Source organism: Raphanus sativus, chromosome 1 (assembly GCF_000801105.2).
Source record: "Raphanus sativus cultivar WK10039 chromosome 1, ASM80110v3, whole genome shotgun sequence".
In the NCBI taxonomy this organism is placed as follows: domain Eukaryota; kingdom Viridiplantae; phylum Streptophyta; class Magnoliopsida; order Brassicales; family Brassicaceae; genus Raphanus; species Raphanus sativus.
Window position 1 is genome coordinate 25,196,225 of NC_079511.1, and position 13,153 is coordinate 25,209,377.

The following is a 13,153-nucleotide window of genomic DNA, read 5'->3' on the forward strand; positions in this document are numbered from 1 at the left end:
TCTTCTAAACCCTAGCGCCGCCGCTTCTTCTAAACCCTAGCGCCGCCGCTTCTTCTCTGTAAACCGTAGCGCCGTTTCTCTGTAAACCCTAACGCCGGTAAGTCATCAAACTCGTGGAAAAGATGAACATAAAACGTTGTCTCTTTCAATTTACTCATTCTCACCGTTTCACGTTTATTTTTTCAGATCTATAACCACAATGACGAGTACTCGAACTTTTTCTGCGACTAATCAGGTCCGCTTGAAATTTTTCTACTGGAAGACTTGTAAGTAAGTCGTCTGGAAAGTCTTCAACCTGGACGACTTAGTACGTCCATTTGGAAGACTTTCCAGACGACTTAAATATAAGTCGTCAACTAAGTCGTCCAGTTGGACGACTTTCTAGACGACTTATATTTAAGTCGTCTACTAAGTCGTCTGGAGTAACAATTAAGGCGTGATTGATTTAGCTTGTGTTCTGACTTCTATTGTTGTCTTTGATTATTTTGCAGACAAAAAGGATGGATATTCCAGAACTCCCCCGTAGGTTATACACATTAGGGGAAGAGCCAGAACCCCACAATAGCATTTCGTATCATACGGATAACACGAAGTTGCATACTGCTCTTAGGGAAGCTCTCACTGATGCTGAATTTGAAGAGCTCAAGGAGTCGAGATTGGGAGTTTTCATCAAGTTCAAGGAGCAGGGATTTGGTTGGGCTTCAAGGCTGGTTCACCACTTGCTCGGTTTAAAGCTGGACATTAAGAAGAAGTACGAGATGTGGTGTCTCGTTGGTCCAGAACCTGCGAGGTTTTCACTGTTAGAGTTTGAAAACATCACTGGTCTAAACTGCGACTACATCGAGGACCTTGAGACACCAGAATGTGAAGTTACCCCACAGATGGTTTCTTTCTGGGAGATGATGGGAGTTCATCGGGAAGCTGGGCCAAGTACTGATCAGATAATAGCAGCACTGAAGAGATGCGGGGATTGGTCCAGGGAAGATCGCAAGCGACTCGCGTACCTTTCCATCTTCACTGGATTCATTGAAGGGAAAAAGTTCTCAAGCGCTACACGAGCTACTCTCGCAAGGCTAGTGATGGATTTAGAAAGGTTTGAGAATTATCCATGGGGGAGAGTCGCGTTTAAGGTGCTGATGGACTCTTTGTGGAACAAAGATATTACTGGCTGTTACACCGTGGATGGCTTTATACAAGTTCTTCAGGTCTGGGCGTACGAAGCTATTCCGGGATTGGGTGCTAGTATTGGTCTACCCAGAGCAAACAGTCCGTCTCCACCGATTCTGGCTTACGACGGCAGCAGAGGCCGCAGATTCATGAAAGCTGCTATCTTGAGTCAGGTACCTTTCCATCTTCACTTAATTAAGTCGTCTGGAAGGTCTTCCAGCTGGACGACTTAGTAGACGACTTATTATAAGTCGTCTGGAAGGTCTTCCAGCTGGACGACTTAGTAGACGACTTATTATAAGTCGTCTGGAAGGTCTTCCAGCTGGACGACTTAGTAGACGACTTATTATAAGTCGTCTGGAAGGTCTTCCAACTGGACGACTTAGTAGACGACTTATTATAAGTCGTCTGGAAGGTCTTCCAGCTGGACGACTTAGTAGACGACTTATTATAAGTCGTCTGGAAGGTCGTCCAGCTGGACGACTTAGTAGACGACTTATAATAAGTCGTCTGGAAGGTCGTCCAGCTGGACGACTTAGTTGACGACTTATAATTAAGTCGTCTATTTAGTATTTTGTTTCAAATATCTAACTCGATTCTTCTTCTATTTACTGCAGACCCGCGTGATCAACTTTGTTGAGAAGGACATTAGTGAAATGTGGCCAAAATGGGACTCTGAGGTTGATGACGTGCCCGCGGAGAACATCATTAAAGTGATGTATGATCGGAGACCGTGGAAGTGGACCATGGATTGCTGGGAAGTCACTGGTACAAAACCCAAGTTTGTGACTCCATCGAAAAGAGCCAAAGAGATGGTTGTGGAGGAGGTGGAGGAAGACAATCAGAGACCTCGGAAGAAAGCTCGTAAAGAGGCTCCTAAAGAGGCTCCTAAAGAGGCTAGAGAAGAGGCTCCTACAGAGGCTACAGAAGAGGCTACAGAAGAGGCTAGAGAAGAGGCTAGTTGGGTGACCAGAGAGGAGTTAGAAAACATGTTCAAGGACTTAAGAAGTGGCTTAGGTGACATGATGAAAGAGGGGTTTAAGAAGTGCATCAGGGAGATTAGGAAGATCTCTGATAGATTGGAAGCTGTGGAGAAGAAGGTTGGTGTCACCAATCAGGCTACCCCTCAAGCCCCAGAAACCGGGGTTAGTAAAAACACCCCTACCCACAAGCCCCAGAAACCGGGGCTAGTAACAAACAGACTACTCCTCAAAAGGATCAGCCTCCACTTCAAACCAATCATCCTACTCCTCCCACCAGACAGCCTGCTCCTCAAAAGGCAAAGCCTACTCCTCAAAAGGCGAAACAGCCTGCTCCTCAAACTAAACAGCCTGCTCCTCAAACTAAACAGCCTGCTCCTCAAACGAAACAGCCTGCTCCTCAAACTAAACAGCCTGCTCCTCAGACGAAACAGCCTGCTCCTCAAACGAAAAAGCCTTCTCCTCAAAAGAAACAGCCTTCTCCTCTGCCCAAAGAGGTTAGTATCAAATCTTTAAGTCGTCTGGTCTTTGTATAGATTTGTAAATATATAAGTCGTCTGGAAGGTTTTCCAGCTGGACGACTTACAAATAAGTCGTCTGGAAGGTTTTCCAGCCAGACGACTTATTTGTAAGTCGTCCAGCTGGAAAACCTTCCAGAAGACTTACAAATAAGTCGTCTGAACTCCAGCAGGAACCAAATCCTCTCCCAACTTTTATTTAAGTCGTCCAGGGTTAACTTGTTCTCTTTTATTGCAGAGATTGTTGCCGGAGGATACAGCAGATGAGGCGATCTCGGTATATAAGATCTTGCCGGAGGATAAAGCAGATGGTGTCACCTCCAAAGAGATTGTTCCTCTCACTTCCACTGACCAACCGAGCTTCGCTTCCAACGATCAACAACCGAGCTTCGCTTCCACCGATCCAGCTTCAGCTTCAGAACCGAGCCTGGTTGTATTGGACCAAACAGCTCCCACTGCTTCTGTGCGTGCAAGGAGTGAACGAACGAAGAAACCTGCTCCCACGCAGATATCTCCTTATACGGCAGAGAGAAGGAAACTCCTTAGAGTGGGAAAGTATAATCCATTTCCCACACTAAACAGACCTAAGATGAAGGAGCTCGCTGATTGGTTGAAAACTGATCCGTAAGTGATTGCTTTACCCATAATAGCTTGATTTAGTCTACCAAAACTGATTGCTTTTTTGTTTGCAGTGATTATTTCACTAAGGAAGAGGACAAACCACGTACATCACCAACTTGGTGGTATCAAAAACTCCGGACATCCAAAGCATGGCTGGAAGACGTAGTAAGTCTTCTGCTTATCTTTAAGTCGTCTGGTAACTTGTCTTTGTATAGATTTGTAAATATATAAGTCGTCTGGAAGGTTTTCCAGCTGGACGACTTATTTGTAAGTCGTCCAGCTGGAAAACCTTCCAGAAGACTTACAAATAAGTCGTCTGGTAACTTGTCTTTGTATAGATTTGTAAATATATAAGTCGTCTGGAAGGTTCTAACTTGTATTATTTTATATGCAGCATATAGATGCTTGGATGAATGTGCTGAGGCAGAGGTATAAGGAGAACCCACAATGTTTCCGGAGCGAGCGAATGTGCTTCCTGGATCACAACTTTACCCAGTCTTGGAGAGAACAGTATCTGGTCTTCAAAACATCGTCGTCTGATCACAATGGTTTAGGAAAAATGCTACCTAGTGGGGCGGCGAGTTTGTATGACGGATCAATGCCTTCATTTTGCCAATCAAACAAGAAGTGGGGGGAGGACATTGATGATATCTATGCGCCACTGAACTTGGACAACAAACATTGGGTGGCTATTTGGATATCGATCCCTAAGAGGCACATAGTCGTCTGGGACAGCATACCTTCAACTACCATACCAGAAAGATGGGATGAGATAATGGAGCCTTTTCTCGAGATGGTCCCTTATCTGATTGTGGAGTGCGGAGACCAGATGCATGGGTTGGAGCGATACACTTATGAGAGACTCCTCAAAGATGTACCCACGGCCAACAATGGTGATTGTGGCGTGTACGCTGCAAAGTACATTGAATGTCATGCTCTTGGGGTCCCCTTTAGCCCTAAAGACTTTGCTAGGTCCAATGCGAAGACTATGAGGGATACTATGGCTTTGGCTATATGGACGGAGCTTGTTGATCAGCATCTGAAAGATAATGAGGATGGTGGTATGTTTGTAGGCATGTATGATTAGATACACAAATCAATTTGTATAGATTTTTTAACTTGTATAGATTTTTTAACTTGTATAGATACACAAATCAATTTGTATATTTGAACTATTTGTATACACAAATCTATTTGTATATTTGAACTATTTGTTTACACAAATCTATTTGTATGTTTGTGGGCATGTATGATTTATTTGATTTTCTAACTTGTATAGATTTTCTAACTTACAAATAAGTCGTCTGGAAGGTTTTCCAGCTGGACGACTTACAAATAAGTCGTCTGGAAGGTTTTCCAGCTGGACGACTTACAAATAAGTCGTCTGGAAGGTTTTCCAGCTGGACGACTTACAAATAAGGTCGTCTAAAAAAAATAAGGTAGTCTAAAAATAAAATACACTGGACGACTTCGTAAAAGGTCGTCTAAAAAAAATACACTTGAAGGGATAGTAGAAGGTAGTCTAAAAACTGGACGACTTAAATACACTGGACGACTTAAATACACTGGACGACTTCGTAAAAGGTCGTCTAAAAAAAATACACTTGAAGGGATAGTAGAAGGTAGTCTAATACACTGGACGACTTCGTAGAAGGTAGACGAAACACTGGACGACTTAGAAATTAGTCGTCTGGACGGGTAATCAAGACTGGACGACTTCGTAGAAGGTAGACGAAACACTGGACGACTTAGAAATTAGTCGTCTGGACGGGTAATCAAGACTGGACGACTTATATTTAGGTCGTCTGGACAACTAGTCAACTGGTTGTGTACATTGTGGTTTCGTATGGCCAGTTTCCTTGCAGTTTGAGCATCTCCGTGCCCTGTGTTTCTTCCTGGGTTTGTGTCCCCTCATCCTAGATAGCTCCAACCAAGATTGCCATCTTGATTTCTTCTGTCTCCCCGGACCACGCTTTACGTTTGGAGGAAAGCATTCTCGTTCCTCAATATGTTGTGACACGATAGGATATATATTCTCTGAGTATCCTGCATACAGATGATTCTTTGAGTAAAGTGGACATACAAGTGTGTCGATATGCACACCAGCATGTGTTCCAGCTGCTATAGCATGAGAGCAAGGTATTTTCTCCACTCCATAGACACCACAACCACACTTTACATGTTCCAAATCAACCGCACAGTCCATTTTGCCACCTTTGACAAAGAAACGCCATCCATCAATTGGTTCGACCGTCATCGTATCCGCTATCTCTGATCGAACAGCAAGCAAGTATTCAACACCCCGGCTATGTACAGTTGGGAGACTCAAAGCATCTTGTCTCCTTTTCCAATACCATTTTCCTAACTTCTGCCTTATGAACTCCAGCAGGAACGGAATCGGAAATCCTCTTGCTCGCTTCAGTGCGGAATTAATAGATTCAGCGATGTTGCTTGTTTTTATGTTGAACCTGTTCCCCTTACAATAAACCCTTGACCATAGCTTGGCGTCGGCCTTCTCCAAATACGTTGCAAGTTCCGGGTTTGCACTCCGTATCTCAGCCATGTACCGGTTAAAATCGTGAACCGTGTGCGCATAAGCAGCCCCTTTCACCAAGTACATGAGATGTTTCCCTTTAAACTTTTTGACAATGTTATCTTGAAGGTGATAATAACATATTCCTCGGGTTGCCCAAGGAAACACCTTCTCACACGCACTTTTAATGGCCGCGTGCCGGTCAGAGACTATCACCAGAGGCTTGTCATGAGATATACAACTAGCCAATTTTGTGAAAAACCATTCCCAAGAAGGTTCATCTTCAGCATCCACGATCCCAAAAGCCAATGGGAATATCTGAAAATTGCCATCTTGTGCGGCTGCAACTAACATAACACCTCCATACTTTCCACTTAGGTGAGTTCCATCCACCACAATGACCCTTCTCTGATACTTAAAACCTTTGATAGAAGCTCCAAAAGAGAGAAATAGATACTTAAATCTTTTCTCAGAATCAAGTTCTATAGCCGTGATAGAATCAGGATTTGCAATGGAGATTTGCTCGAGATATGAAGGCAGACGCGAATACCCTTCTTCTGCTGATCCTCTCACCAATTTCTGTGCATATAACAGTGCTCTGTATGAAGTGGTGTAATCAAGCGTCATGCCAAACATGTTCTTCATTGCATCAGTGATATGCTGTGGAGTTATCCCATCAATGATCCCAACACGATCAATGAAAAGACTACCAACATACTTTGGAGTACAGTGTCTCCGCTGAGCGATTCGGTCTCCAATTGAGCATAAATGTTTTTCCACATACTTTGTTACCCAAAACGTGTTTGACCCATGTTTCACACTCGCTCTGATCTTCCATCCACAACCGCTAACCCGACATATTGCCACAAGGAGAGTTTTTGTTGATTTGTATATTCTGAAAGAAAACCTACCCCTCACTGCTGTCAACCGCAGCTCTGAAAGCAGTGCATCCTTGCTAACAAAACTCTGGTTGACATAGATGCTGGTACAATCCGATTTTCCTCCTTCAATAGCATTTGTCTTAGCATATGTCTTTTCAATTTCTTCAAAACAAATATTATCATCATCTTCCTCGTCCTCATCTAGAACCTTTCCATAAAGACTGTAATCCCCACCATTCTGATCCGTTTCACCAGCAATAGTGTTATCAGCATCCTCCTCCCCATTTTCCTCCTCCCCATTTTCCTCCTCCCCATCTTGATTTTCATCTTCAACAGACTCATTATCACCAACATCTTCAAAACATTCATCAGCCTCATCATTATCACCAACATCTTCTTCCCATTCACCAGCTTCATCATTATCACCAACATCTTCTTCCCATTCACCAGCTTCTTCTCTTTTCTCTGAAACCGTTTCCACCTTGCTGCGGCTTGATACACAAAGACATACTCTATGCGTTTTGAGTATCTCGAGCAAGTTTCGAACTTGTCTATCACTTGTAACATGAATGGGAGGACTGCTTGGAGTCATCATCATTTCTGCTGGTAATGAGTAGCTAATCTCCACAGTCACTGATCTCATGTCCAGGTTATAATCTTCTTGAGCCATTGCAACAAGTTCAGCATGTGTTGAATCTTCATTCAATAAAAACAATCTTGCTCCTTTGAGATCATCAACCACAAAATCCCAACGGAAATCTCTCAACAACCATTCTCCATACACTGCATGTAACTTAAAAATCATCTGCAAATATTCAAAATAAAACACATTAGTAAACATAGAGAAAATGAAGAAGTTCAACAAACATTATCGCAGACGACTTAGATTTAAGTCGTCCAGAAGACTTAAAGGTAAGTCGTCTAAAGAGGTCACTTTTGCAATTGAAAATTAAAAGGGACGACTTAATTCTAAGTCGTCCGGCTTTGTTTGTTAAAAAAAAAATTTCAGACGACTTATATATAAGTCGTCTACGAAAAACGGGCTAGTTTTGCATTTGACCGAATCGTGTCAGATCTTTGACTATTTCTGGACGACTTATAAATCAGTCGTCTCTGGAAAGTAAAAATTTCAATATTTTATTCAAACTAGACGACTTACACGTAAGTCGTCCCAGGTTAGTTTTGTAATTGAAAAATAAAACTTGAAATTTAACTTTCTCCACACGACTTAACTAAAAGTCGTCCAGCTAGACGACTTAATTTAAGGTCGTCCGGGATAAGCAAGGTTTGGACGACTTAATTGGGAAAAATTCTGGACGACTTTGCTTTCCCCGGACGACTTTAAATTAAGTCTTCTGACGGGACGACTTTATATTATGTTGTCTGGTAAAAATTAAATTATGAAGTTTTATTTTTCAACTACAAAACTAACCTAAGACGACTTACACGTAAGTCGTCTAGTTTAATAAAATATTGAAATTTTAACTTTCCGAGAGACGACTGAATTATAAGTCGTCCAGAAATAGTCAAAGATCTGACACAATTCGGTCAAATGCAAAACTAGCCTGTTTCTCGTAGACGACTTATATATAAGTCGTCTGGACTGTTTTTTTTCACCAAACAAAGCTGGACGACTTAGTTTAAGTCGTCCGTTTGACCAGAAGACTCATCAGTAAGTCTTCTACATACAGATGACTTACTTGTAAGTCTTCTACGCGAACAGATTTTGAAAAAAATTCAAATTCGTACCTTAAACTAGGTGAGATGACTTTGTTTGCACACAGGGTCTTCTCCAACCACCCAGAACCTCAAACGAAAGCAACCGTAAGTCAAAACGAAAGAAATATGGCTCCAAACAATTTTGAATCAAAAGCTTCAGTTTTTTGGATGAATATGGAGAGAAAGTGAAAGAAATGTTGTTTTTAGTTCATAACAATTGAAACAGAGAGAGTGTAAAGAGATTTACGTGCATTAAAGGGCATTAAAAGCTCCAAACAGTTCGTACAAGGTTGTTCCCACTATTCATGGCAGTGGCAATATTGTAAATACTTGAAGAAAATGAGGTTGAGACAGTAAAGAAGCCATTTTCGAAAAAAAAAAAAAAAAGGGTTAATGGCATTTTCGTAGATAAAATGCAGATGTGGGGTTAAAAACTCAAAAGAAAAATGAGTCAAAAGAAAAGGTTAGTTTTCTGTTTGAATTCAAGTTTTGAGTCACTTTTGCAATAAGCCCATCTTTTTTTTGATGAAACATGTCAAAGAAATAACATGAATTATTTTTTTCCTATTTTGTCTTTTCTTAAAATAATTGTACGTATTTTGGGTGCTATTATGTATTTTTACTTTCTAACTATTACATTTTGAAACTTTTGTTATGATTACCTATTAATTCTTGATTGTGGTTTTGCATCAATGTTTTGTAAGTTCAGTTAAATTATTGATTTAAAAAGTAAAAAAAAATGTCAGGTTCACTATTTTGGTAAAAATATTTTTGATGAAACATGTCAAAGAAATAGCATGAATTATTTTTCCTATTATATATTTTCTTAAACAAATTGCATGTATATTGGGTGTATAATGTATTTTTACTAAACTTTCTTTTATTTGGTTCGTATTGTTATATTTTCCCCTGAATATTAATTATATACATGTTTTGATAGGTATGAATTTTTGTTATGATTTTCCATTAGTTTCAATATCTCTAAGTTTAAATTTGGTGACCAAAAATGGAATAAATTTTGTTTAAATTTATTTATTTATTTATTTTTTGATATTTTTGTTGGCCTTGAGTTTGATGAAATCTAAAAAGTACTATTACAAACAAATTTTCTTCTTTTACTTTTGAAGTTCTCAATGTATTATTGGATTATATTATATATTTTAGTTTATTTGTTATTTGTTGATTAGTTTTTTTTATCAAACTAACATTATAGCTAAACAAAATTAAACAAAATTTAATAATAAAAGGTAACTAAAACTAAGTATAGAATAGAACAATTTGCTAATCTAGGACAAACATGTTAATATAAAGAATGAATGTGACCACAAGAATGATACTATATAGATTAAAAGGTTAAATTTTGGATTTCCGGTCTTGCATTTTTCTTCTCTTCTCTCACTCCGTTTTTATTTATAAAACTCTTAATCCGAGTTTTGTTTCGATCAAACTTGGTTGTCTCTCTCATTAGTCTACTGCGATGAGTTCCTACGTAGAATCATCGACGATTTCCGGTGATCCTAAGTCGAGTAAAGCAAAAGGCGACGATGCGGACTCCTTCGGTGTTTCTTCCGGCCTCACCATCGACGATCCCAACTCGGAGAAAGCAAAAGGTGAACAACGAAGCCGTTTGTGCTAGCGCCTAGCAGTGAAGAAGAAACTTAGATGAGGTTCAAGAGCAAAAGCAGGGATAAAAGCTATGGAGTTGTGTTCATTTTGGGAAGGACAAGTTGGAGATGTCGAGATCGACCAGAAAGTCCTTAGCTCTCCTGAAGTTGGTACGTACGTTCCTTCAATCTTTGTTTTTTTCTTTTTGTTGAAAAATCATATTACTTATTATGGGATAATAATAATAATAATATATAAACAGGAATTGGATCGTATGTGGAAGTAGCGTTCTACCATAAAGAACTCTGTTAGTTAGTGATGCTGTGATCTTCGTCCCGAGGAAGCCCCCCTCGAGTATCAGCAGCGAATCATTGCTGGCTTCTGCTAAGAACGAACTAGCTGTGAAGATACTTAGCAAAGGCAAACAATTAATGACCCTGTTGTTGATACCCCAAAAACCCGCCAAAAAGATTCTCAATGTGTTAAACTTAATAACTGTGCAGGATGGGAGAGAATGGTACTGCAAATCCTGTTTCTCGGTCCTTCGAATCTCTTGGAACCAAACGCGAGCTTTGCACAGATGTCACAGAATCTGATCGTTTCTCCCATTGTCAAGACTCTGGTCTTTAGCAAATTCCCTGAGAAGGTGAGGGACTGGATCGATGAGATAGCGAGTGACTGGAGGTTCAAGAGGATAATACCAGCTCATTTCGAGGCTCCGGTACACAAACCGTCCTTCACTCTCTGTTCTCTTCACCTTGATGATGGGTAAAGCAGCTAGCTATTTTCCTCCGGATGATATGAGAACTCTCTCTTCTCTTGATCAGTTCTTAGTCTCTGTTGGTGCTGTTAAAAAGACCGTCTCTGGTAGAAAACGTTGATGATGGAACAAAAAAAAACAGTATTTTAAGAATATAGAAACAATTCGGTCTTGTAATTTACTTGTATCCCTGAGTAGTCAACAAGTTCTGAATAGTTACTTGCAACAAAGCTAGAAAAGAGATCTGATTTTATACTTTTATAATTAAAGAAACGTTCAACACATTTTTTGATCCTGTATCAGTAAACAATCTAAAACCAAACAACAAATCTGTCACTCTCTCTTACATGATTGAACATACACATTTGTTCATCTTGGGATCACCATCTTTAGGCTTCTTTTCTGTTCCAAACATATATAAAAGAAACAAATGTCAAGTCGAGAACATAGTTTTTTTGTTTTTTTGGCTAAAAAAAGGGTTAAACCCGGGTCAATAATGACACAAGCCTAACCCCCGGGTGGAGGTACAGCCTACGGATAGACCCTCTCCTGGGTATTCAAATGAGTCGAAAGCAATAACTCATATCCGTGTGGCCGGTGGGGTTTGAACCCGGGTTCGCCTTATTGGGTTTTGAAAAGCTTTTAAGTAGAGGCTGTGTTTTATTTTAAACAGAGGTTCGATGATGACATGCATTGTGGTAACAGCGTCTACTAAAGTAGAGACAGGGCTTCGGTAGTCTTTAACCGTCTTCCTGTTCTCCAAAACTTTCCCTGCGCTTATCAACTTGACCTCTTTCACTGTCCTCGGTCCATTTTCCTTCTCTAGCTCGAATCAAGCACAGGCAGAACAAATGACAAGTAGGGTTGATCTGTAACAAAGAGTTGGTTGAGCACAACATTGCTATTTATGACAGTGATCCTTTTCTAGCTATTCAAGACTCGAGAGGGCATGATGTCTCATATTAATCAAACTAGAAGCATTGATCCAAGAAACATTCAAGCCTTTACAAAATCTCAAAAGACAATAAGAACTGACCGACCTCTTGGCCACTGAGATATGACAGTCTCCTTCAAGGCAGCAACAGTGGTAGCATCGGGAATGATTTAGGACCGATATCAGAACCGTTGTATAAGCGAAACTTGATCTCTCGCCTCACTGTGCATCGAACGAAAAATTATAAATAGCAGGATGTTCAGTGTTTTATATCAGCTAATACTTGGTAGAGTTGGTTAAATCAAACCGGCTAAGCTGTACTCATGTATGGCTTATCAGGCCAAAAGACAGCAAGCAATAAGTACCACATGATGGTGCTATGTCACCTCCTATGGTCTGATCCTGAAGATATTGTTGATGGTTGGGGATTGAGTTCTCGGGGTGTTAGATTCCTTTTTGACGGCAGTGTGTCACGTCTTTTAACCATACAAAACACTATATACTACATGGATCAAGCCCACAACATAGACAACACCAGAACATGTTAGTATCACATTTTATTGTGCTTCTCTGCCCACTTCATACTCTGCTTGTGGATATCTATCTAGATGGTTGTTTAAAGGCTATGTATTGAAAGAGACAATTATGTGAACATAACGATCTAAGAGCAGCCTCCAGTAAAGGTGAAGAAGTCGGGGATGAATGCTTATATGATTAACTTGCTACCCAGGTATGTTGCCACATTCGCAATTTGACTGTAACAGCTTAAAGATCACATTTACTTTCATACAGGCATGTCTAATATATTTTTGTAGTCAGGTCACAAATACCCTTCATATGTCAATGTGCCTTCATGGTCGCACTAATTTCCTTTTTAAGTTTCTACTTTCAGACTCCTAGCTTCTCCCATGTGATATACTAAGGGGATGTATTCAATTTAACATTTGATGTGATTTGATTTTTAATGGAGTTTTAGATGATTTTAATAAGTTGCAGATATTTAGGTGATTTTTGTTAAACTACTCTAGAATATCACCTAAAATAATGGGATTTGAGTTTTATTTTTTTTAACTAAGAAACTCCACCCAAACACTCTAAAATCACCTCAAAACTTTAAAATCCCACAACTTAAAATATTTTCAATAACAGTGGATTTCAGAGTACTTTACGAAATGTCAAGTTCAATAACAGTGGATTTTAAATAAGTTTTTAAATTCATGTTTGAATAACAGTGGATTTGTCATTATAATACAAATCACTTGAAACTCTTAGTTGAATACACTCCCCTATAGAGTATAATTTAGTATCAGAGTTCTTAAACAATGTTATTTCAAGCAAGTGTATGTTTCGTTTCTTAGATGCATGAACGATGATTAAGCATGATTAGTCATCAAACTGAAAAGATGAAAAGACAAATTGGCAAAAAAAAAAAAAC

The 13,153-nt window shown here is 39.8% G+C and overlaps 1 protein-coding gene and 1 pseudogene across 1 annotated transcript; both read right to left on the bottom strand.

The window, feature by feature from the left end:
- Positions 1–5,099: 5,099 nt before the first annotated feature.
- On the bottom strand, positions 5,100–8,849 carry LOC130496642 (uncharacterized). Its single transcript, XM_056988880.1, has 2 exons — positions 8,450–8,849; positions 5,100–7,505 (listed from the first exon to the last, which is right to left on the bottom strand). Exon 2 carries the CDS (start codon positions 7,503–7,505, stop codon positions 5,100–5,102), a length of 2,406 nt encoding a protein of 801 aa, XP_056844860.1. The 5' UTR covers positions 8,450–8,849.
- Positions 8,850–11,016: 2,167 nt separating this feature from the next.
- Positions 11,017–12,088, bottom strand: LOC108849682 (membrane-anchored ubiquitin-fold protein 1-like; annotated as a pseudogene).
- Between the last annotated feature and the right edge of the window lie 1,065 nt (positions 12,089–13,153).